The sequence below is a fragment of the Falco naumanni genome, chromosome 8 (assembly GCF_017639655.2).
Source record: "Falco naumanni isolate bFalNau1 chromosome 8, bFalNau1.pat, whole genome shotgun sequence".
NCBI classification, from domain to species: domain Eukaryota; kingdom Metazoa; phylum Chordata; class Aves; order Falconiformes; family Falconidae; genus Falco; species Falco naumanni.
In genome coordinates this window covers 35,088,118-35,111,473 of record NC_054061.1, presented here as the reverse complement: position 1 = coordinate 35,111,473, position 23,356 = coordinate 35,088,118, and the positions used below count along the sequence as shown (strand labels likewise).

At 48.6% G+C, this 23,356-nt stretch overlaps 1 protein-coding gene across 3 annotated transcripts in view; it reads right to left on the bottom strand.

Annotated features, from left to right (window-relative positions):
* LOC121093004 (kalirin-like) overlaps positions 1-23,356 on the bottom strand; it is a 46,625-nt gene that overhangs the window by 1,833 nt on the left and 21,436 nt on the right. The window contains exons 2-7 of one of the 3 annotated variants that reach the window (XM_040604750.1): positions 14,031-14,149; positions 10,621-12,360; positions 4,652-4,826; positions 3,678-3,882; positions 2,616-3,238; positions 735-880 (exon numbers count right to left, since the gene is read on the bottom strand). In XM_040604750.1, the coding sequence (XP_040460684.1) occupies positions 735-880; positions 2,616-3,238; positions 3,678-3,882; positions 4,652-4,826; positions 10,621-12,191 (2,720 nt within the window). In that variant the 5' untranslated portion in view covers positions 12,192-12,360; positions 14,031-14,149. The remainder of the gene's footprint in view (positions 1-734; positions 881-2,615; positions 3,239-3,677; positions 3,883-4,651; positions 4,827-10,620; positions 12,361-14,030; positions 14,150-23,356) is intronic. The other 2 variants (XM_040604751.1, XM_040604752.1) reach the window with 2 other exon arrangements.

Below are 23,356 nucleotides of genomic sequence, written 5' to 3'. Positions count from 1 at the left end.
GCCCCCCCTCTGGTTTTAACAGCCTTGCGAATTCTGTCTCCTCAAAAGCTAACATTTCTGCAGCTGTGCTCAGCTGCAGAACAGCGACGAGGTGCCTGTGACACTAGCACGTAACATCCTAGCAGTCTTCTATTAACTCGTAAAACAAGAAGGGTGTCATCTTTCTCTGGTCTACACTGATGTAGGCCTGAGGCAGATCCATCAGCTTCTATCAGATTACATTAATTTGTAGCTCCTTTCATCATTAGATGACAAAGCACTCTAAACAAGAATTTGGTACTGTCATCATTTTAAGCTGTCCCAGTGGAAAGAGAAGTGACTTGCCTGACATTGTCCAACAGGCCAAGGCTAGGAATGGGAAAAAAATTCAAGTCACACATGCTTCACACAATGGCTCTCCTCAGTGGAAATCCAAACCGTGCTCCGGCATGGGGATGAGAGCTGTTCTCAGCTGAGCGTTATTTGCTGACAGTTCAGCGCAGTGGTCAGCGGGCAAACTGCTACCGCAAACCACAACGCACAGCTGGGGACCCACTGGCGGCCTCAGTGGAGATATCAAGGACTGAATATCCTTTGGAGAATAAGTTACTCTCCTCGCTCCAAGAGAGCGCAGCTCATCAATGAAGAACATTAGCATGAAAACCTTGGTCTAGTTGAGCCGACAAAGGTTTCCCTTCAGCCTGGTGCCCTCTTGTCCCCAAAGCCTGGAATAATACGCCCAGCCCTTTTCTCACCTGAGCAACTCTTTCTCCTTCTCCAGTGCGTTGAGCATATTCACGGAGGAGGACTGCTGAAGACAGTAGGTCTGAAAGGCTGGCAGCATGTTGACAAACTCTAGAAATATTTCGCCGATGCACACGGTCATCAGGTCGTCATCACCCTGCAAACATGCAATACAGCCCCTGCGGGGTTAGCTCAGGAGAGGCACGAGCACGGAGCCTGCATTCAGTCCTGTCAGCATGAACCTACTGCACGACCTGGTGGACACCAGAACAAAAGTGTAACAGAGCTCACTCTTCCTGGTGGAAGAGTGCCAGGCAGTGCCTATAGGTCTGGGGGAAAGCAGTGTGTGGCGAGGGGAAAGAAAGCTGACCTAAATGCTTGTCTTCTGCACATAACAAGCCACCTTCTCTGCTGCTGTGGGCTCAGCCAGCTCAACAGAGCAGGGGCTCAAAGGCCAGCGGCCAGAGTAAGCCTGCTAGTCAGGAGGGTGTGCTGGTGCCCTTCTTGCCAACAGGTCTGCCATAAGGCTAATGCAGCAGCACATAAATTAACAGAGAGTGTTTAGGAGCAAATGCGCAGGGGAGGCACATAACTCAGGTAACAGACATGGCACTTAACAACTTCTGCAGTTATTCCCAGCAACTTCTGCAGTTATTCCCAGCAACTGTCCTGGCTGGGAAGCAGTCTCCTTCAGTTGTGCTCTTACTGGCTACTTTGATGCCTAAATGAAAAATAAATTTCCTGGTAAATTGTTCCCTGATTTCTGGATGTATAATAAGGGAACAGTAAGAATCTGGTGCCACATAATGCTCTCAGCTTTGTCAAGGTGTATGCTGACACACTCTGCAATCACTACTCACTTCGGCAGCAAGAGCAGTTATCTGGCTGCTGGCAGCTTTTTGGTGCAGTACTGAGCTCTGAATGCAAAGGCGACGTGGAGGAGGAGACAGAAAAACCCGCGGCTGTTTGTAGAAGCCATTGTTTTAATAAATTATTCACAGAAGACATTACACTACAGTGCACATCTGTCTTCCCTGTGCCAGGTGCATCAGAGTGGTTGTCAAAGTTGCCAGATTTTGAGATGTGCCACTCAGTGTGACATGCAGGGTTTCAGAGAGGGAGAGGAGGGATGTGTTTCCTAAAGAACAAAACATCCTGGTGAAACCGATACAGCAAGTGAGTTTTGGTTTGTTGAATAAAGGAGGATGTGAAGCTGTTTATATGTCCTTTGCAGTGACTGCTGCTTTGGAGTCTTATTTCTATTTCTCTGCCCTCTGACCACCGCGCTGGTGGTGCAAAAAAAGTTCCTGCTTCAAGGCAGGGTGCATCAGTAGAAGCAAGTGGTACACCGAGCTGTAAGGACCAGCTGTCACCAGAGCAGGGAGCAGCCTGTGCTGCCTGGCCCCGCAGCCAGCATAGAGGCAAGCTGCAATGAACTGCAACCCAAGGCAAACACACCTGAGCCAGCCTGAAGCGAGTCAGCTCAGGGTTGCAAGAGCGTGGCCTGTGAGCCAGACCAAGCTGAGCTCTGTGCCCCCACGGTCGCACTCTTATCAGTGTCCAAGCTAACTTAAAGCTTAACTTTTTAGGCTTAAAGCTAACTCTGGTAATGGGACAGTTAGGTCCTGTTAATGGGATAAATGAGCTAGACGGCCGATGGCCTGCTAACATCAGTGGCATCACCACAGCAGAAAGTGAGGCCAGCAGCTGTGAACTGGCACAGGCCTACTGAAATCACTGCTTTACAATAGCTGAGGGAGCAAGGGACTAGGCAAATGACCAGAACCCAGGAGTCCTAACTCCTGATTCTCTGCTCCACCTGTGCTACCTCACTAATACAAAACCTATCCTGTCTGCCCAGTCTGACCCTTTTAGAGCACACAGCATCATACCTGGTCAAAGGCCTGATCAATCTCTTCCTGCAGTATCTCCAGGAAGTTCTCATTGAGGTCGATGAGCTCCTGGATGTTGCTGAAGATGCCCAGGAGCTGCTCCTGGCTCAGCAGCCCAGCTGCCTGCATGGGAATGTAGAACTCCTCTTTGATGATGCGCAGGTCCTCTCCGTAGCTGGCCTCTGTGTTGACGAACTCCAGCACAGACTCCTTGCGCTCTGTCCTGCGCTTGCGGCACTTCTCACAGAGGTCAGCCCGCCTTTGATTGCAGTTTTGCACATCTGTCTCCACCGGGAGGTCCCTTTCTCCACAGTCAGTGCAGGGACGGTGGGCTTCCCAGGCCTGCAGGGAGCTCAGTGTTTCAGATGCCCTGTTCCTCCACTTTCTGGCTGGCATCTGACCAATGCCACTATCTGCCCTCTCCACATCCGCTGACTTGGTCCGGGTGCCCTCGCTGGGATCCAGGTCGTCCCGGACATCGTTGACACCAACAATCCCACTGTCCGTGCTCAGGCTGCTGACATTGCTCCAATGACGTCTGGAGCGGAGGGAGCCACGTGGGGTGCGGCGGGTCTCATCAAAGCTGCCACCATGGCCAAGATTGGCTTTTGCTACCACTGGACCTGAGAAGAGACACAAATCACCACAGGAACTGCCAGCTGCACAGAGCTCACCTGAGGAGCTCAAGGTGGCACAGTCACGAGTGGTAGGAACCCTGGGGAACAGGCTAGATCTGGTGAAAGCAGCGCTGTTAGCTGCTCCCACTCCTGTTCTGCTGCCAAGACTGGTGAGAGTCAGAAGTAAATGGCTCCCAGGTGAAGCCCAGGACCTGTCATCCCTGCACCACTCACACCTGTGAGCTTATCTGGGTGCACTCTTCCCCTGCTGTCTGTCAGGCAAGGACAGAGACGCAGCAGAGTAGACCCTGATTTCTTGCATGCCTGGGTTAAACCCAGAATGCTTCCCTCCCCCAGGTCAGTAGAGTTATTTCATATTACACCAGCTTAGCCAGGCTCAGCATCTGGCCCATCAGCCCCCTCTGAGTGTGCAGAATGTAGGTACCATAGTCTCGCTCCTGCCGGCGCTTCTGTGCATGCTGCCGTGCTGCAGCCGCAATCTTCAGCTCCAGCTGCTTCCTCTTCACGGAGTCTGTCGGCATAGGGTCACTGAAGTGCGGCCGCAGCCGGCACTCCCGCTGGGCCTTGGCACCATCCGTGCTCTCATGGACGATGTCAGAGCTGGATCGGCGGCAGCTGGGACTGGGCGTCTGCAAGAAAGGCAAGTGGGTTTGGAGCAAGGCAGTGGTCAAAGCAGCACCTGGTTTGCAGCCACTTGGACTTTAGTTGCCAAACGAAAGAAAAGGAAACTCATCAGAAGTGGGATCATAAATGCAGCTCTGCTACGGGCTCCGTGATCGTTACAAAATCTGTCCCCCCCTCTGTCTTGCTTAGTCCCAACAGCAAGGCCCCTCTCCCCTTGTTGTTGTGTAACTCTGAGTACAGTGGCTCCATGGTGGCTGTCAAATGACCATGAAGAAGTCATATAACCATGAAGAACAGCACAGCCCTGGCAACCAGCCTGCAGGGGGGCGCTGAGCCTGTTCTCCAGGGATCTCAGCTAGTTTGTTCCGTGAACATTTCAGTGCTGTAGGGTCAGGAACTCCAGCCTCTGTGCCTTACCTACATTAGCGGTTTGACCAAGAGGGGACTTAGCAGGGAATCTGCCTTATCTCCCGGGCAGCGCAGCAATGAGGGGCTGGTGACACACTGAAAGGCATGAAGGGGTTACTGCTGAACTCCCTGCAAGAGATGCAGCGGCAGATAGGCAGGGGCACAAAACTGACTCCTGTTTCATTAACTGCAACAAAAAAGGCACTAGAAATGCTTCTAGATTTTAATTGCTTATAGGAGTTGGTGTGATTTCAGATCCCAGGCTCCCAACCTGCCCAGTTCCTACAATGAAGGGATCCTTTAGAGTTTCTGAGAAAAAAATCCTAAATACATGCTTGAGTTGAGAGGGGAATTCCTCTCCCTTACATTCCCTGCAGGTGGAGTGTCGCTGGATGTCTCACTGCTTGGCTTGTCCTCCCAGGTCTCTGTTGCCATGGACATTGCTGTGGGCTGCTGGTTGTCCTCCGGAGGTGGGGGATCAGCTTCCCTCAGATCACACTGTCCCTTGGAGGGGGATTTGGCAGCAGTCTCAGCATTGCAGCTGCAAGGAAAGAAGCAGACTCTGATGAACATCACATATGCAGTTTACCTGCTGTTCCTGACACAGCTAAGACTGAGCAGCAAGCCCAGGTTCAAACAATCAGTCACAACAGTCCAGTGAAAGTGCAGACGGGAATCTAGCCTGGTCAGCATGGATGGCTGTTCGTGTGTTTCAGGGACTCTAAACACAGCTCAACCATAGCAGTCCAAATTGGGTAATTGCACTCATGCCAGCATCTGGGATATCAAGTCTTGAGTGTTCACAGGGTATTTTCGTGTCCATAAAAGATGAGGTTCTCCCATATGGGCCAGAAAAACCTCTTTCTAAGTAGGCCATACCCATATTTGCTGCTATTTAAAGAGATGTTGTCAACACAGAAACCATATTGCTCATCTGGAAGAAAATCACCTGCTAAAAACCATAATACTTTGAAGAGATTAGAGGATTAAAGGAGCTTTCCCTCTGTTTTTCATCTCATATGATCCCAAGCCAGCTGAAACCACTGGAAAGATTCCTTCTGCTTTCAGTGAACTCAGGATCAGCCCTTTTGGTGCACTTAAGCATCCTGAAAAGATTGGCAGCCTGTTGTTCTCACTTGGCAATTCTGGGATGCTCTTACTCATAGCTGTGTGGTGCTAACAAGGGCTTGGCCTGGCTAATAAAGGCAGTCTGTCCCAACCCCATATTCACCTCTCTGTAGACAACATCACCGCTCCCGACAGACACAGTCTGGTGCAAACCCACTGACTTGACAGAGTAGCTGACAGACTGTGGTTTGTGATAGTACTTGTGATACCTTTTTTTAACAGACTCTCTAAGACACCTTATTTCCATGCATAACGAAGCCTCCTTGGAAGAATATTAATTTTTTCATTTGGGGTTTACTTAATTTTTATGAGCATGGAGTCCTTTTAAAAAGAAAGGTTGTGAGGACTGCATATACTGCCTGTACATACAGGAAGCCGGTGTCTGGAATATATTTCAGGTTCGCATATATTTTATGCTTAACAAAAGTCTCCTATGACAAAAATCAGCTTCTTAAAAGCTTCACTTGTGAACTTCTGCTGGTAGGTCATACTGCTGATGTGCAATTCCAACACTGTCAGCTACAAGCAAACACATGAGACAGATGGGCATCTTCCTTACAGTGAATGGTATTTGGCTCTGATAATAAACCACCAGCCAATACTGAAATTGCTGAAGAGGGAACAAACCCCCCAGAACACAAACTGGCTCTGTTGTCAGGCCAGAGAAGTTGGTTTGCAACTTTCCAGCTGATGCTTTCTCATTTTCCTCCATTTATGTTTCCAGGTCCCAGCTAACAGTACCAGAGGATTTACCAACTTAGAAATGAGTTTAGCCGCAGCTGTGCAGCAATGGCACAGTGCTGCTACTTTTACACTGTAGTACTACTACAGGCTTCTACTTTTTGCTGCGCTAACTACTTGCCACGTGGATTTGGAAGTATTACTTCACCCCTCCAGGCCTCTTCTCCCTAGCCTCTAGAAAGGGGATACCAAACTCAGTGCTGTCACAAAGCAGTCTGTAGTATGGACTGCATTACCCCTTACAGGGTCACAGCAAGAGCGGCACAAGCACACAGCAAGGCTGCAGTCCCACCATGGTACTGTCCTGACCTGGTCCAGCTTAGCAGGTTCCTGTCTCTTTCTTCCCTCCCATTGCCAGCCACACTTAGGGTACCACTCGTTCAGCTGGTCCACTGTAAACTGTCTGTGTGGCCATGATATAAAATCAGTCTTAAAACAATTTGGGTTTAAAAAAAAAATAATAATGTATTCCCAGCCAGACCATTTCACTGAGTTAGGTAAATTGTGAACAGTTCACCTGGGCACACCTGTGGGAGGGAAGGCAGAGGTTAAGGAGCAAGAAAGTTCTTGAAGAGGATCTGCCCCCGCTGGAAAACCACCATTTTGAAAAGCTGTTCCTGCTCAAACAGCTTCTGGTTGAAACATGCAGAAAAAAGGGACCATGGTGAGGCACAGAGAGGCAACTGGATGTGTCCAAGGTCAGCATCAGAGCTCAGAACTGGAATATTACACCACCCCCCACCATACAGACCATACTCGCAGAGAGCAACAGAGCTTTCACTTGGCTTTTTCACAGTGCTTCAAGATCATCCCCTTAAACATCGAAAGTACTCCACAGTATTACTGCTCCTCTAAGTGAAGCTCACAGCAGCTCTCTGGTGATAGGGTCTGCAGAACAGATGCCACTGCTTATTGTGGTTTCCATAACCCAACAGGGATATTTTTTAAAAATCTCCAGATGTGACCTACAGTGGGAATAAGAGCTACTACTACCTAGACAGCTGAAATAAGGAAGTGTGACTGGAGGCTGAGAAATTCAACCCACCTCATGGCTGGTCAGGTAGCAGTAAGAAAGGCAATGATGCAGGGCCCACACTGTCTGAAAGGAGAGTTCTTCATCCCTGGTTTCACTGCTCTGTTTCTAGTTGTGATTAGATACCTCCCACACGATGAACTGGCCATGCAGTGTTGGGGCAAGTGCTGCTCCACGAAGTAGTCACTTTGCACTGCACCACCGGCGTGACCAGAGGGATGTAGGCAAAACAGGGAGGATACAAGCAGTTTTGTAGAACCACCTCTTAGGGCTGCTCCTTTATCCTTTGCCACTGGCTCAGGAGGAAGAAGGGACACTGCCAAGAAACCAGGATATTGTCCGTTCCTCCAGTCCTCTCCCCCTGGCAGAGATGTGAGCTGCCAACAGGTCCACACCAACACCTGCTCCAGCAGGCCCCTGCCCTCACACATTGCTGCAGGAGGGGGGACCCTGGCATCTTTCCTTCTGTGGGATCAAATCATTTACTGGGATAGTTTAACGCAGGGAGTTAGTGTCAGTTTTCACTGTTCTCACCAAGAGAGATGATGCGCTTGGGCCAGCACAAGGAGGACAGGTTCTGAGTGTTCTTTTAAACCTCTGGGCCATCGTGTCTCATGGAAGCAGAGGCACTGGGTGTGTGGCATACAACTGCAAATGCACCTGCTTTCACGGTCTCTATGGGCCTCTTCATGGTTGTATCACTCTCCAGGCCAGCAGTTCTCAGCCCTTTCCACATGTTCCTGACTTTTGCTGACTAATGGAAACATTTTTGTCCATTTTTCCTTCCTTCCCTGTTGTCACCTTCCTTCTAGACTTGGAATCCTCTGCTATGGGAAGCTGTTACTGTACCCACCATCCCGGTGTCATCCCAAATACAAATCATCACCCATTGCAGGAAGCCTTCTTTCTTAGCCATGTCCTTTGCTTCCTTGTGCAGATTTCTGTTGTCACCTCATCCCCAATTTCATAGACAGGAACACCAGGTCCTTGCATGTCCTTATCCTGAGCAATTCTCTGATTAAACAATTTCAGAAAGTGGACTATATATTGAAAAGCCTCCAGGATTTCCACCCAGATCTCAACACCCCTTCACAGCCAGGACTACAACCTAAGTTAAAGGTATCCAGTGACCTATGTGAAGGCTAAAGCCACCACAATTAAGAAGCTGAAAATCAAATCTTCACTGATTAAATATTAAACCATTTGACTGAGTCATAGTGACTATGAATTACTAGGGAGACAATTAACTTACCAGACAAAACTGCTTTGTAAAACTCTAACACTTACACAGAACCACTAGGAGAAGACAATTTCAGCTATCTTATTCTGTGATGCTCCATCACAACATCTCTATCAAAGGCTTGTTGAGCTCACTGTCTGTGAAAGTGGGGGCAAATCCCCAGCCTTCAGCTCATTTCATTTCAGCCTTTTAGAAAAAATGTGCCTCGATGTCAGCAACCATAACTTAGGACCCAAAACATCCACACAAAAAGTCTCCCACTTCTGCAACGACAATCATCTTGAGTTATAAATGAATATTCAGGCACATTACAGTCTCAGGTGAAAATGATGGAAAACTGAGACATTTCCAGACAAAGGAAACCGGAATTTCCCACTAACCAGTACTTTGGCACTGCCAACAGATCTGTTTTCCTCCCGCTTTCCTGAAGAAATTACAATCTTTAACATTAATTTTTATTACTATGGAAAATAAACAGGCCAATGTGGTTCCTTCACATGAAACAACCTCTCCAATACTGGAACCACTGTCATTCTTATTGTTGGATCAATTATCATTTTGGTGTTGATAAAATCACCTCGTATATTTTAACAAACCCAACCAGGGAGACTGAACACATTCACAGAAACAAGAACCACTGCAGATATTAAAAGCACAGAAACCACACTGAAACCATAAAGGCCCTAGGCAGAAAGTGTTTGGAGGCTGGGAGAACAGTGGGAAGAAAGATCGTATGCAGTACCCATGTCCTCTAGACTTTGCTATGCATGCACCTTAGGCTCCAGAAACTAGTCAAACCTCTGATCTGCATGCAGACAGCTGTTCTTATGCTCTTACTCATGGCTTGTGCTACTCTGTGTATTTCATTTCACATCGATGATAAAAACAGCCTGCTCAATGAAAATGGTTCCATACCGTAACTTTCTCATCTGTGTCTTCATTGGGTTTTCATATTCTAGAACAAAAGCACAAAGGCTGGACTGGACAGCTGAAGGATGCATTTAGGGCTCCTGACACCACCTACTTCCCTTTGGATTACACAGTTGCAGAAGTATTTCTGCTTGTCACTCTGGCTCCGTCTACATGGGGAGCTTCAGCTCTACACAAGTTCTTCCAGACAACTCTTCATTCCTGTGCAGAAGTCACCATCATCTCCTCTAAAACCTGAGTTCAGTCTCAGAGTGCTAGCATTTCAAAAATACCAAACCAGTGTATAAGGTGTGGCATCTCACACACCACATCTGTGGATGTCACAAACAGCCAGGAACTAAGTCAAATAGAATTCTTGGCAAAGCCAGGCCTGAAAGCCAAGCATATGGAAACAAACCATTCCACCAACATTTATGCGTCCTCTTCCCACCAGCCTTATCTAGTGATAAGACAGTGATAACTGCCCCAAATTCCTAGCTTCCAGAACTTTGCTGATTCCTGTTGGGCCACCTGCCTGCATAGAAAGGGAATCCATTTCTTTGGCAGGAGGGAGGTAACAGGACTGCTGTGTCCAAAACCAGGACAGAAAAAGCAGTTCTTGTGACCATCTTACCCAGAGAAGGGGAAAACACTGACTGGAGAAAAAGGTGTTAAGCTTTACTCAAGTATTTTCTCTTAATGCTTACGCTGATTTGGCAAAGGACAGTATTTGCAAGTACTTTCACTTGCTGCCTGTGCTGGTCTCCAGAGGGTGGTTAAAGACTGGTAGCAGCCACCTTCCTCTTCTCTGTTTGCCAGCTCACTACATACAGGCAGCACCTAAAAGCACTTGTTGCCACATGTCACTCCTGCAGTGCTGGGACAGACTCTGCATCTTTTTTAGAAGGAATCATTAGTACTTTGTATCTCTCAGCTGTCCTCTACTTTTGACAGATATTAAAAAAAATATTCAATCATTTATTATGGAAATAAAATGTGTGGAAAATTAGGTGTCAGTACTACTAATGGCTGCTGTCCTAACAGGATTAAGGTGTACAAAAAGGCAAAATCTAGAAGAAAATGCTTTTTGATGTTTAATCCCACATAAAGATGGAGTTTAAGCTTAACAGTTTCAAGACACGTCCACGTGGCTATCAGAGACCCTAAGATGAAAGGCTCTGCCAACAGCGTATTTATGCTACAGAAGTTAAATGTACATATCAGGAGAGAGACCAGATTGTTAACAAGGGAACTGCTTTCAGGTGACCCCACAGAGCATGTTACCTTTTCTTAATAAGTTCCAAGGCTGAACCTATGAATTCATCCTTCATTTTTTGTAGCTTAGCTCCATAGCTGGATAAGTCTGTGGCTTCTAACAGCAGCGATGAACAGCAAGAGGACTGGGCTTCAGAAGCCAGCGACTGCCCTGCAAGGTGGAGGACATCATTCAATTGTCTTGTATCTCCTTTCTGCTGCTCATCACTGAAGATCTCCTGCCCAGCTCTGTGTACTGCTCCTGCCTGTAAAGGTGACCGTGGAATAGGGCTAGAGCAAATGGGGACCGGCGATCTATCTGGGCTGGAGATTTGGAAGGTTCTGTCCTTCACCTCAGGGCTGCTCATCCTGAAACCATCCCATGTGGCTGGATAATGGGAAAAGCCAGCAGAGGTGTGGTTTTCATGGAACACATCATCGTCATCCTCTGCTGTGACAGTGGCTTCACTCACAGCTTTGGTCCCCAGATCTTCTGGACAGACGTTCTTATTGTTCTCCTCCTTCAGAGTCTGGTTTGCAGGCAGACCCTTATTCAAGCAATCTGTTGTCACACTGCTACTGGCAGATGAATTTTCCTCCTTATTTCTCATTTGCTTGAATTCCTCAAAGGTGGGTATGTAGAGCCTCCCTTTGCAGCGGCCTTTCTTGCTCTGTCCCAATGCGGCTTTGACATCTGCTTCCCCGCTATATTGTTCTAGGGTTTCTGCTGTTCTGGATTTGGCCATCTCATGGCTCTCCCCAACACGCTGAAGGGGCAAATTGGGGGAGCTATTCTGCCTTCGGAGCTGAAGCCTCCTCTGAGCCTCCTGCTTGATGTCTCCTGGACTGATGATCCTGTGTGCAAAACACAGCCTCTGCCTCCCTGTGAGGCTGTGCCTGAGAGCAGTGTGTTCCACCAAAACCGTGCAGGAGTTGACAGCACAACCATTCTTGCACTGCCGGCACATCTGGCATTCAAAAAACTCCTGGGCCATCAGGTCAGGCAGGGCCACCTGTGGACGCACTGGCTTACTGGGCTCTGCCACCTTACTGCTGTGCAGCCTCAGCTTCTCCTTCAGCTCTTTTTTGGCATCCCCATGTAGGGTTCTTTCCTCTGCAGAAGGGAAGAGCCACTGAGGCACTTTGGCAAAGGGAGGGAGGAGCACATTCTGTGCCGATGGAGATGTCTGTTTAGCAAGGAGGGAAAGGTTTCTCAGAGAGTCTGATGTGCTCTGTACTGGGGCCGCATCCACACAGCCTTCCGTCCACTGACTGGTATCTCTATAGCGGAAGATGATTTCGTTATCCAGGCTCCGGCAGTGAGAATACAGCCCAGACTCAGCAACTGTTGCCCAGTGAAGGTTCTCCACGCTCCGATACATCCGATTTTCCACAGGACTGGCCAAAGGTGCCTTGCCTGTGTGGCAGTAGGCTAGAGTGTGGAAGTCCCCAGAAAAAATGTGAGTGTCTAGGTTCTTTAGTGGATGCATGCTGCTAACCGAAAAATCCTTTAAGGCATGTTGTGCATAGAGCTGATTATTTTGGCAGCTCAAGATCACCCGGCAGTGTTCCTGTCTCTCATCAACACTGATGTATGTCATAGCAAATGCGCATGGAGGCTCTAAGACAGTGGCGTCTAGGGGGAGAGGAGGGAGCTGGGGTGTTGCTTAGATGCCAGTCAATGTCCACAAACCACAGACAGCAAAGTATGCTGCTGGGTACTCACTTAAGAGAGCTCTCACATGGGTTGAGTCGCCATGCGTAGAAGACCTGTGAATGGAAGGAAAGATGAGTTACTGAAGCAGCCTGGTGATGACTTGCAGGGCGCAACAGCAGGTCTGCTTCCAGGGAATGCAGAAGCCAAACACCAACAGCTTGGGTAGAAACAGCAGCATAACTAGGAGATGAGCCGTGGGGCCTGGGGCAGGGAGTCTTTTCCATCTCTAGCCAAGCCAACAGTGGCCTTGCACCACACACCTGAATTTGGAGAAGTTTATCCCATCTACCCTCAGCAACTCCCTCACAGTCCCTCACAGTAACACTGCTCAGCTCTAGGGATGAACACTCGGAAGCACTTGCTGCAGGCCCAGCTTACTCACACAGCAGCACTAAGGATATGGGAGGTTTACAAGAGACACCGAGGTTCCTTCCCTCAAATGGGGTGCAGACAAGAGTTTGCGGGTTAAGGAGGAGGCTGGGGGTGGGAAAGGATGACATGACACTGTGGTCTCCCGGAAGGCTCAAGTAGCAAGGAGGAAGAAGAAGGGTGGCTGGTGGTGGTTTTGTCCCTGGTAGTCACACTGCAGCCCCTTGATGTTCTGATTTAACTTCACAGGGAAGATACATACGCTTTAGTGACTGGTAGCCAAGCATTCCCAAGGCCTTTCCAGCGCAGAGACAAAGGTACCTCACAGACTTCCATAGTGCACCCTCCTGACCCCTTAGCCACAGGCCCGAATGATCACCCCCCATGAAGCTCAGTGGAGGCCCAAAAAGAGCAGCTGTGGTTTCCAAGGCTGTTCCTATGATCTGTGTTCAGCACTAAGGCACAGGGAATCTAAGTGACTAAATCACATGGCCAGAGCAATGCAGAGAACTAAATCCCAAAACTTCAGCTTGGGCCAGCAGGATGAAGATTAAGTGTCTAAGTCATCCTCGGAAGTGGAAGGAGCCTCCTTACATTGAATGGAGCGACTCCAAATTTCTCTTAAGGATTTAGGCCTCATGGATTTGCCAGCAGTCACACAAGACATCAGTGTCTGCTGCAGTCCTGTCCACTCCCTCCCTTGGCAACCAGAGGCAAAGGGAATGAGTGAGTGCCATATGTAAAGGAGAATAAGATTGGGCAGGGGATATGGGCTTAGCCTGGGATTCAAAAGGGCAACACAGAGCTGGCATGGTGGAGCATCAGTCTCTAATGATAAGCCAGGCAAGAACCAAGCAGGCTGAACATCCAGGAAGAGGTCTTGGTAGAGCAAGACAGGACCATGTAAGTTACAGCCCAGACTGTTTGCTTTGTAGTGCAGCTGGGTTCTCCACATGCTGCCAACTATTCAGGCAGCACAGCCACCTTGACCAGGTGAACGAAGAAGCCTGTTACTCCCTGAAGGCTAAGACACCTCGGGCATCTGAGCATGTGAGGCACCAACAGACATCTTCCGTCTAAGGAGAAGTCTGAGGCAGTGTACTGCCTGGAAGCCAATCTTGGTAACTCACTGGTAGCTTGATTCACCCCTTCCTTAGAGTGGTTCAAATCTGTATACTTTCCCCACATTGAACTGTATCTCTAATCTAATCCCACAGAGGGAAGGCAGAACTGCTCCTGTGGATCACTGCTGAACAGAGAACATTATTTCTCTTCTTCATAATTGCTAAAAATAAAAATTAAAACTAGCTCTCAAAGCGTGGATGTTCCCCAAGATGTTGCAGGCACTTCTCACCCAGTCTTCTCATGGTGGGGCTGGAGTTCCCCCTTCTTCACGGCTCTGGAGGAGCCCACAGGTGACAGCAGAGAAACATGAGGATCAGGACTTTCTGTGATCATAGGTTATAACATGATCTGTCAAGAAAGAGAGAATGAGATGATGTGAGAGCCAGTTACTGAGCAGGGAATAGGGCTCCTGGTAGCGCCAAAGGGCTCCTGTGAGAAAGTGCTGTTAATGAAAGATGCCACGGACTGTCAGGTTGGTCTGTGATCAGGTCACAGCCACAGGACTAAAAGCCACCATGTACTTTTCTGCACTCTGCTTTCAGACCAAGTAGGAAGAGACAACAGCCCTTCTTGTGGTGAGAGCTGAGAATAAAGCAGCCCTTGCCCAAGGCAGGGAGCTACATATGGTAAGGCCTGAAGAGAAACCAAGACCCACATGAGGCAGGTTCCTGGGCTACACGTTGGCTTGGCAAGCTCTGCGTGTATGCGTGTGACAGCGAGGCAGCTGGAGAAGAGAGTGCACAGGCAGGGGGACAGAAGCAGCCATGAGAAGAGCAAGGAAGCAGAGGCACAGAAACAACGGAGTGGGATCTGCCAGCGGACAGGGCAGCACTGAAAATACCACTGACTTGTGTCCTTATGGTCTCTCTTCAGACAGAAGCTCACCGCTGGGGCCTGTAGCGCTGACCCCTCGTTGGGCTGCAGGACAGCCGCAGTGACACCAGGTGTGGGTGGCCATGGCCACTCCGCTCCTGCCTGCTCAGGCGCGTGGCACAGACGTGCAGCAGGGGTTGCATCCCTCCACTACACGGGGGGAACGCCTCAAACCCGCAGGCAGGAAAGGGGACCCCTGTGCCCGGCAGGAGAGCAGAGGCCCATTTCCCCAGCGGGTGTGGAAGGTGCCAGTGCCCACGAGCACTGCCAGGCTGCAGGAACCTGCTGCTGCTTTGCCAGGGCAGGATTTTCCAGAAGATGTGTGTGCGATGGCAAAAGCTGCTTTCAGGGAAGGAGCAGCTGGGGGAGCTGGCAGAGTGGGGGACACAGAGGGGGAGCCAGAGGCAGGTTTGCAGAGTGAAGGGCACAGAGAAGACAGAGAACAGCCAGAGCTGGGTGTAAGAGACGGCAGAAGACAGTCTTTCCAGAGGAGGCTGCGCAGAGTTTGCTGACACATAGGCAGACACCAAAAATTACCAGATTAAGTGGAGGAAGAGGGAAATTTTGTTGCCAAATAATATATTTTAATCTTTGTCACTCATCAGAGCTGAGTTTTCTTTCTCTAAAAATTGGCTTTTTGCTCTAAGGAAACAATTCAGACATGGGAAGTCCCTTTGATACTTTCAGGAGAGCTCAGAGCAAAGGTGCACACGGCTGTAGCTGACAGGCGGGTGTGCAAGCTGCCTGGCCGGAGCGAGAGGGAGCCACAGAAACTGGTGAGCTCAGTTTTGCCTCACGCCTGCAGCTCTGGAGATCTCGTAACAGCCAGCTCGGACAGAAGCACCTTTCCTCCCTGTCACTCCATCCTTGAAAGGACCATCTCTTTCCTACTGAACTCTTCGATCTTGCCTGTTCCCTCCATGTCACCACCCTGAGGGCTGTGCACAGCATGGCACGTAGCTAAACTTGATTTCACTGAGCACCCAGGCCAACTGCTGCCCAAGTAATGACCTGTGAAGGGGGGGGACCAGCTGTGCTGAGGCAACAGACTGCTTCCCCTGCTGCCCAGGGATGCTTGGAGCCGGAAGAAAGCAGAGGTCTCTAAAACACCAGATAATTCTGACCTGGTCTGTAACAAGGAAACACTGAGCCTTTCCCCCTCCTTCCCCTGTTCTTGCGCTCTGTTCCTCATGGCACACAGCAACAGCATCACAGTTTCAGATCAGATGCCTACGTGTACCAGCTCAGTGAATATGCTATATTATAAAGCATGCGTCTACACGCTCAGCTGTAAAGTAACATGACCACAAGCATGTTCTAAGCACTCTACTGGAGGAAAGCACAAGATGGAGACAAAAAACCCCAATGAGTTAATATGCTTATGGCACATCCTTGCAGGCTCACTGTACATACAGAACATTTAACTGCAGTCTTAACATGGTCATCATCAAAGAAACACTGGGAACTGCAGCAACATGAAAGAGTTTGTCCTCCCACCACTATCTACAGCAGGTGATCCCAGGTACGGGAACTAGCAAATGCCACAGAAGTGTGAGGCAATGGAGGGAAGTAAATGCTCATCTCTCACACAGTGACCCAAACCTGGGCCCTAACTCACCCTCTCCTAAAGGTACAGAGCAGTCCTAACGCACCCTGTGCTCTCTTCCAGTTAAACCAAGCAGTGACTTGCCAGTTTTTTGTTGCTCCCCAGTGTATGTGAGCACTGTGGGTTGATGCTGCACTCTCTTTGCCCACCTGGGTACTTCCAGGTCGTCCTGTCCACACTTCCCTGAAGCTAGGGCTTTATTCTAGTCCAGAAATCCTCCAGGCCAATGATGACTTATTCCAGACCAAATAGCAAAAGAAAGCTTAGTGTCGACTGCTGCTGTGAGAATGGCACATCGCTGCTCTTTGATCACTTTGTGCAACATTTGCCTGTTCCCTAGCTCAGGGACTGAAAAGCTCCTGGTGGTTACGAGCCTTACATCTTAAGTGAGCATAAGACTAAAGGCATCGTGGGCTCAGCTTATTTTCTACCATATGATTCTGGTTTAATCAACTTCTCCACTACTCTGATAAGTGCCTGCTTGGACACTTGCCACTAACCTTCATTCTCCTGCAAAATCCTCCCAAAGAACTTATTTCTCAAGGATTAAAGCTTGAAGGATAAATTATCCCTTCCCATACACATAAGAATTGTTCTGCCTGGCTGACCTTCCCAGCAAAGCACCAGACAAAGTGTCAGGAGGATGAAGCAGGCAAGCACACGATAGGTTGTTCAGTGCTGGTGAAAAGAATTGTGGAGAAAAGCAGTTATGTCCAAGGACTCCAGGAACAACTGGACAGGGGACCACAGAGCCTCACAAGGCCTCAGGAAAAGAGGCCACCAAATCTAGCAGGGCTGAGTAGGTTTGCCACTGCTGCTTCACAGCAAGATTTGCTCAACAGACTTGTCAAACAGGGAAACTTGTTCCATGAGATGGTGGAGAGCAACCTGCCATAGTCTGGCCTCTCCTGCTTTGATCAGAGAGATCAAGTGCGTCTGGTACATTTTCCACTTTCCACATTTACAATACCTCAGTCACAAGTAAATTAACTTCTGAGTCATGGCCATCACACCAAACTCCTGTTTCCAGGGGTGGGGAGTAAGCAGAGTCACCTTACTCCATCTTGAAATAAGAGATTAAAATAACCTTCAGGTCTTATTCTATTTCTCCGCATTGGGTTTTGCAAATTGCACCATGCATCACTGAACAGAGGTTTGTTTATTCTGGAGTACAGTCCCTCTTTTATTTCAGAGATCTAACGAGCTAGAGGGATGCAAACGGCACATTTCAAAAAGCTCTACAAAGGATTTTAGCAAGCTATGATACTGCTGTGAGTTTTTTGCTACCTGATACTGCAAACCTTACGGACACAGCATGAACTGTCTACTGCCGTGTCATGCACATCACTTCAGCTGCTTAGCAGAACACCAGCCATCTCAAGGGAAAAAATGCCAGATAAATCTATTTTTTCAAGGTAAAGGTTAACAAGAAAAAGAAAGGTGCCTTGGCTGTATTTACTTTCTTAGCTATTCACTTAGGCAGAGCTGTGCTGCAGGAACTAGCTGACACAGTAGGATGATAGGTGAGACTGCAGTTATATTTCTTGGGGGTTTTTTTGTCTGTTCTAGTAGCTGAAACAGGAATAGGGCTTATATAGTGTCTGTTAATCACAGCAGGAGAGGTACAGCCACAGTAGTTACCTAAAGTTATCTAAACCAGTACAATTTCTTGGGTTTCTTTTCCTTCTTAGGGTAAACAGCCAAGTATAACTTTCCTTGAGTTCACAGTATTATCACTGTGTTCATTGTCTGTTCCATGGCACAAATCAGGATTGCTAGCAAAAGGAACAACTGCCATCTTGGTTTCAAAACTAGGTAATATAGAGAAAACCATAACCTCTATAGTCTGCTCACTGTATTTATAGTCCTTGTGTTCTCAGCTCAATCATAAGCATGGATTGTGTCACCTCAGAGACAGCTTGACATTGGGAACAAAGTCTCTCTTGGAACCCCTGAAGATCCAGTGCAGTCCAGGGTCTAGGGGGTTGCTGAGAGCACAGGCAATGGCATCAAATTCCTGCTGTGCAATGAGCTGCTCGCCTTGTCACATGGTATCGTCTATTGTCCACCTTTCACAACTGTTCTCATTCTTTCTGTGCTCTTTTTTCCTGCTTCCCCAACCCAAGGTATTCAACACAAGTTTATACAACCCATCTGTAGCTGCTGCTTAACAGGTATCACTTCTGAAGCATCACCACCATTACCAGTGCCCCCAGAAAAATAACTGGTCTTGGCCATGGTAAGGGCTGGCTGATCAGAGCAGTCCAAAGGTATACACGTGCCAGCCAGATGTGCCAGAGAAGAATCTATCCACATTATCCACTGATCATCATGGGAATATCCTGATACAGCACACACAGTTCCATCAGTGAGTGTGGGTATCACCATAACTTCATGTGAACTTCCATTTTGGTCAGATTGACTTCTAAATAGTCTCAAGGCAGTGGAAAAGTTAATTGCAAAATTTGATGGAATCACTTAAGGTCTTAAGCATTCTTGGCTCCCTTTCTGTGAGGTTTTTAAGCTGTTTGGGAACTTTGCTTTCCTAATGAAAGGTTTCACCTAAGAAGCCCTACTGCTTCACGCATCTGTGCACTTGGCAGCAGCATCTTTGATGAATTTTTCTGGCTGCTCTTTAAGTTTGAGCAGCTTCTCCTTCTTGTGTCACAGCATGGTTTTCTCCGTGTGTTCCTCCTTCAGAAAGGCTGTGATGACATGATACTTCCAGCCTTACCTCTAAGGGCAGGCATTCCAGCAGTGATTTCAGGCAGCACACTTTCAAGGTGACCTGTGTTTCCTCTTGATTCCTTGCTTTGGGAAAGGGTAACTGTTTCTGTTTCACCAATGTACCACAATACTGTTCCAACGGTCCTTTTGACAATGCAGCAGAGGGAATGGAGGTTGAGAGGATTAGCATTCACCTTGCAGCAAAGGAAGGCTGAGTATACTGGTTACTGCAATGTGCTCCTGGAGACACCAGTGTGATACCCCCATCATGTGTCCCAGCTGCAGCTGCTTGGCGGCATCAGCTGTGAAGGAGATGGCATCACCCGTCATCTGCCAAGCTTTCAGTGAGTCAGTGCTCTGGCTGGCCACAAAGCTCACTTGGATGACTCCTCAGGAAGAAGAAATTCCTATTTGCAATGAAGTCCTCTCCTAACATAGATCACCCACAGCACCTATGAACCTGCAGGGTGCACTGACTGATAGATCACTTTTGATCTATTGAAGATCCTGCACTTGTTTCTAACACCAGGAGCCACTCCGCTCCCCTCTTACAGTTGGAGAAAGAGCTCATGGGGGTTATAACCAAGCAGAGCTAATGCTCAGGCTTGAGTTAGCTGATGTTCAGGACCCAGGTGGGTTCCCCTGTCCTGTGTCCACACCATGAACCAAGCATTCCCATGCCTTTCAGTCATGCAGAGCTAATCTTGCCCACCACCCACCTTGGTCTTGGCATACACACACAGCAAGTACTATTCGCCTCGTGAGGAACAGACATGAGCTGAGCACAGCCCCCAGCCCTGCTCCATACCTGCCTCCGAGCTCCCTGGCTCACACACGTGCAGCTGTTCTCAGAGGCAAACCTGAGCCAGGAAAACCTATCCAGCCGCCTGTGAGACCTGGGAAGTACAAAGCCACATGTGAGCCCCCTTTACACAGCCTGGCACCTCCACTCCTCCAAATTCCTACTCTGCATGCATATAACATCAGCGCTAACCACAGAAAATGGCTGCGATATGGCTACAGCTGAATTTATTACCATTTCTCAGGGCAGGGGTGGGGAGCAGAAAAGTCCAAGGCTGTGACTTGAAGCTCAGCCCCAGCAAAGGGTCCAACATCAATTATAACTTCCCAGGGCCAGCTCCAGACCGACCTCCTCTGGTTTACAGCTGACAAAGGTCCTCTCCCAGCCCAACCCCACCAGTGCTCAGTCAATTGCTGGACATGCCTTCGTGAGCCAGCCCAGTACCGCCAGGCTAGACACCTGCCTCCAGCAGTGACCAGCAGCAGGTAATTTTGGAAAGAGCAGACACAGAGCATGGCTGTAGCAGGTAGCTGATGAGCTGGGGAACTACATCTCAGATCAACCAGTCTTGATCCTCTGCATGTGTTTTATGAAGGCAGAGGGGACAGCACAAAAAACGCAATGGACACATTGGGTTGGGTGAACACGACAACTGAGAGGGAGAAGTAAGCCAGGAGTAGGAATGAGCTGGGCGCTCCCTTCCCCTTGCAGCACGTGATGAGGATCAACAAAGCCTTCACCTAAGCACTCAGCTAAATGTTTTCTTCTTGTGTGCACTGAAGACTGGCTTTTCAACTCACAATTTGCACTCACTCTCTGGCAAGAAAGAGGTAAAAGGCCAAGTCACACTACGTATGTGTGGGTGGGAATCAGTCTTTTTTTATTTAACATCATAATTTAACCCACGTTTAATTGCATGATGTGCAGGGCCTGAGTCATGATGCTGGATTTTTTCAAGGTGGAAATACTCCTGGCTCGACTAGCAATACGTGACCAACAGGGAACACAGAAACACCGCTTTTCCCATGTCCTCTTATATTGCTTCCACCAGACCCAGGAAGACAACAGAAAACCAGTCCTATATAGTTGGACATACCAGGGCTGCTGAAAGGATTCCCAATTCCTTGTTGTAAGATTGCCCCGAGAGTCTCAGTCCAGTCCTTAAAATGCATAGGGCAGAGGAATGAAATCACACATGGAAGATGTATTTTGCAGCACAGCCATAAACCTCAAACTTTGAGTGCACTAGTGGCTTACTGCACCGGTCCTTCCAACAAGGCAGTATGAATGCTGACTCTCATCTCACTAGTGAGAAAGAAAAAATGCCCCAACATAACTCCATCGATCTCAGTTCATTAACTTTGCACTGGAACCTAGTCCAGCACGCCCCAAAGCTGATGGAAGGTGAGCTAGCAGAGTCCTTCCAAGCCAGCAACACACACCTCATCAGAGAGCTCAGAGAGAGGCCTGGGGGAGGAAGGAGGTGTTCAGGAAGGTGAAAGAGATGGATGACCTCATCCCACAGCTTGTTTGGTCACATCCCAAAGCTATCAGGCACTTTGGCATATTGCTGGCGGAGGCAGTACTGTCAGCAGTCCTGGCTGGGGCGTGGATGGCCCTGGGCAGTCACACTTCCATTCCTCTTGTGCGGAGGTACTTAACAATGCTTCTACAGAAAACCTGGGAGTAGTGTGCCCATCAGCTGTCACAGCTGAGGGATGTGTCCTCAGAAGGCCCAGTGCTGCATATTGCCTGCTACCAGGCAGTGACAGCCCGACACAGAACTGGTGCAGCTGGCCAGGCTCTGCCTCTGTCTCAGCCCCAGGAACCATCACAAGCTTTTCCCTACCTACCTAGAAGAATTTCTTTTCTTCTTTTTTGTAGCTTTTCAACTTCTCAATCCTCAACTCCTTTTACGGGCCTCTCTAAACAAGCCCTCCCTTTCAGATGCTGATGCTTTTCAGCTGATTAGACTACAGCCAGACCATAAGCTGGGTGTAAATCAGTACAGCTTGTCAATGCTAATTTACACCCGTTGAGAATTTCCCTTCCTCCACCATTTAGCAGAATTATATGACACATCTTTTATCTCTCCTCGCAGTTTAGCCTACCTGACCGTTCCCCTTCCCTGGCCCCCGAGCCTCCTGCTTTGCTCTGATCTCCCTGTAGGTTTGCAGGGTAAGTTGCTTATTTGCAATGTAAAATGTCTCTTAGTGCCACAGCCCCATGCAAACAAACCCATGAGAGGCACATTTATCCTTACTTGTGCAGCAAATCCAGCCCCATCTTTCCCCGGCAGCAGTTCCCTACAGCAGACACTGCACAAAACTTGCTAAGGGAAGAAATATGTCCCTTATTGCCACTACGCAGTGCAGGACCTCTCTGGGGAGACGAAGGGGAGGGAGAATGAGAGAACTGATGCCTCGGAGACCCTGAGCTCTTCTTGCCTTTCTCCTTGAAGCCGATGGCAATGGCTCGCCACCCAGCTCAGGCTATGTAGACTTTGTCAATAGGCAGGATACCATTAATGAGTTCTTGTTGCTATGGTGATATTGATGGATAGTCCCTGGGGTTGGTGGGAATCCAGGGAAAGCTAGCAAAAAAAAAAAAAAAAAAGTGTCAAAGATCCCCCAGGAAAACACGAGTTTGCCTACAAATGGGCAGTTGTGTCACATCCTAAGTGATTTCAGTGGCACTCATCCTCCCTCTTACAACATCGTGCTCTTTAGAGCCAGTGCAAGCACTCCTGTTCGCGGCAGGGCTCTGGCTCATAGGCGCACTGCTGCAAGTGGGTTTCATTACCAGGCGTTATTTTTGCAGCTTCACTCCGACTACTCATTTCACATACAGCGTAAAAATCTTGGCTCCAGTGAAATCACTTGGATCTGCGCCAGCGGGCACAGAGCCAGGATTTTCCCCAGCTCTCAGGATGCCTTATCACAAGTGACAATTTCATTCAGCTGCCATGATAGCCACTGGGAACCCCCTGCCTTTCCAGAGCTGTTTCAAGCGTGGAAAAACTGCTGTTGCACAGGTTTTTTTTCTCTATTTCCCTGAGGCTCAGTGCTGTGCACTCTCCAAAGGTGGTGTCGTGGGCGCTCTCATAGCTTCCTACTCTGCAGTTTAGAGTAATCTTTTACCCTTCATCCTAGCTGAGCAATGACCACTAGCAATGAGAGGCTGCACTCCAGTCACAAATGGGCCCTCTCACCTTGCACAAGTGTTCTAGGGATTTGGGGCACAGGAACTGCCTTCTTAAAACACCAGTTCTCTCTTTGGCCTTGCTTCCTCTGGGAAAAACAATCCTAATTCAGGTTGGTGGCATATTAATGAACAAGTGATAAATCCCAGTGGAGCTCCCTCTTCCTCTGCGCATGCTGTTTATCTAAGCCCACCAAGGGGTGTACAAACTGCAAGATGCCTTGTTTTAGGAGGGGACTTCAGTACCATTAGTAAATTTCAGTACGCTTTTTGTCCTAGCAAAGACTTGGTATTTTCTGCTGTGTTTTATGTCTAGGAGTTGGCCCCTACACACACAAACTCAGTA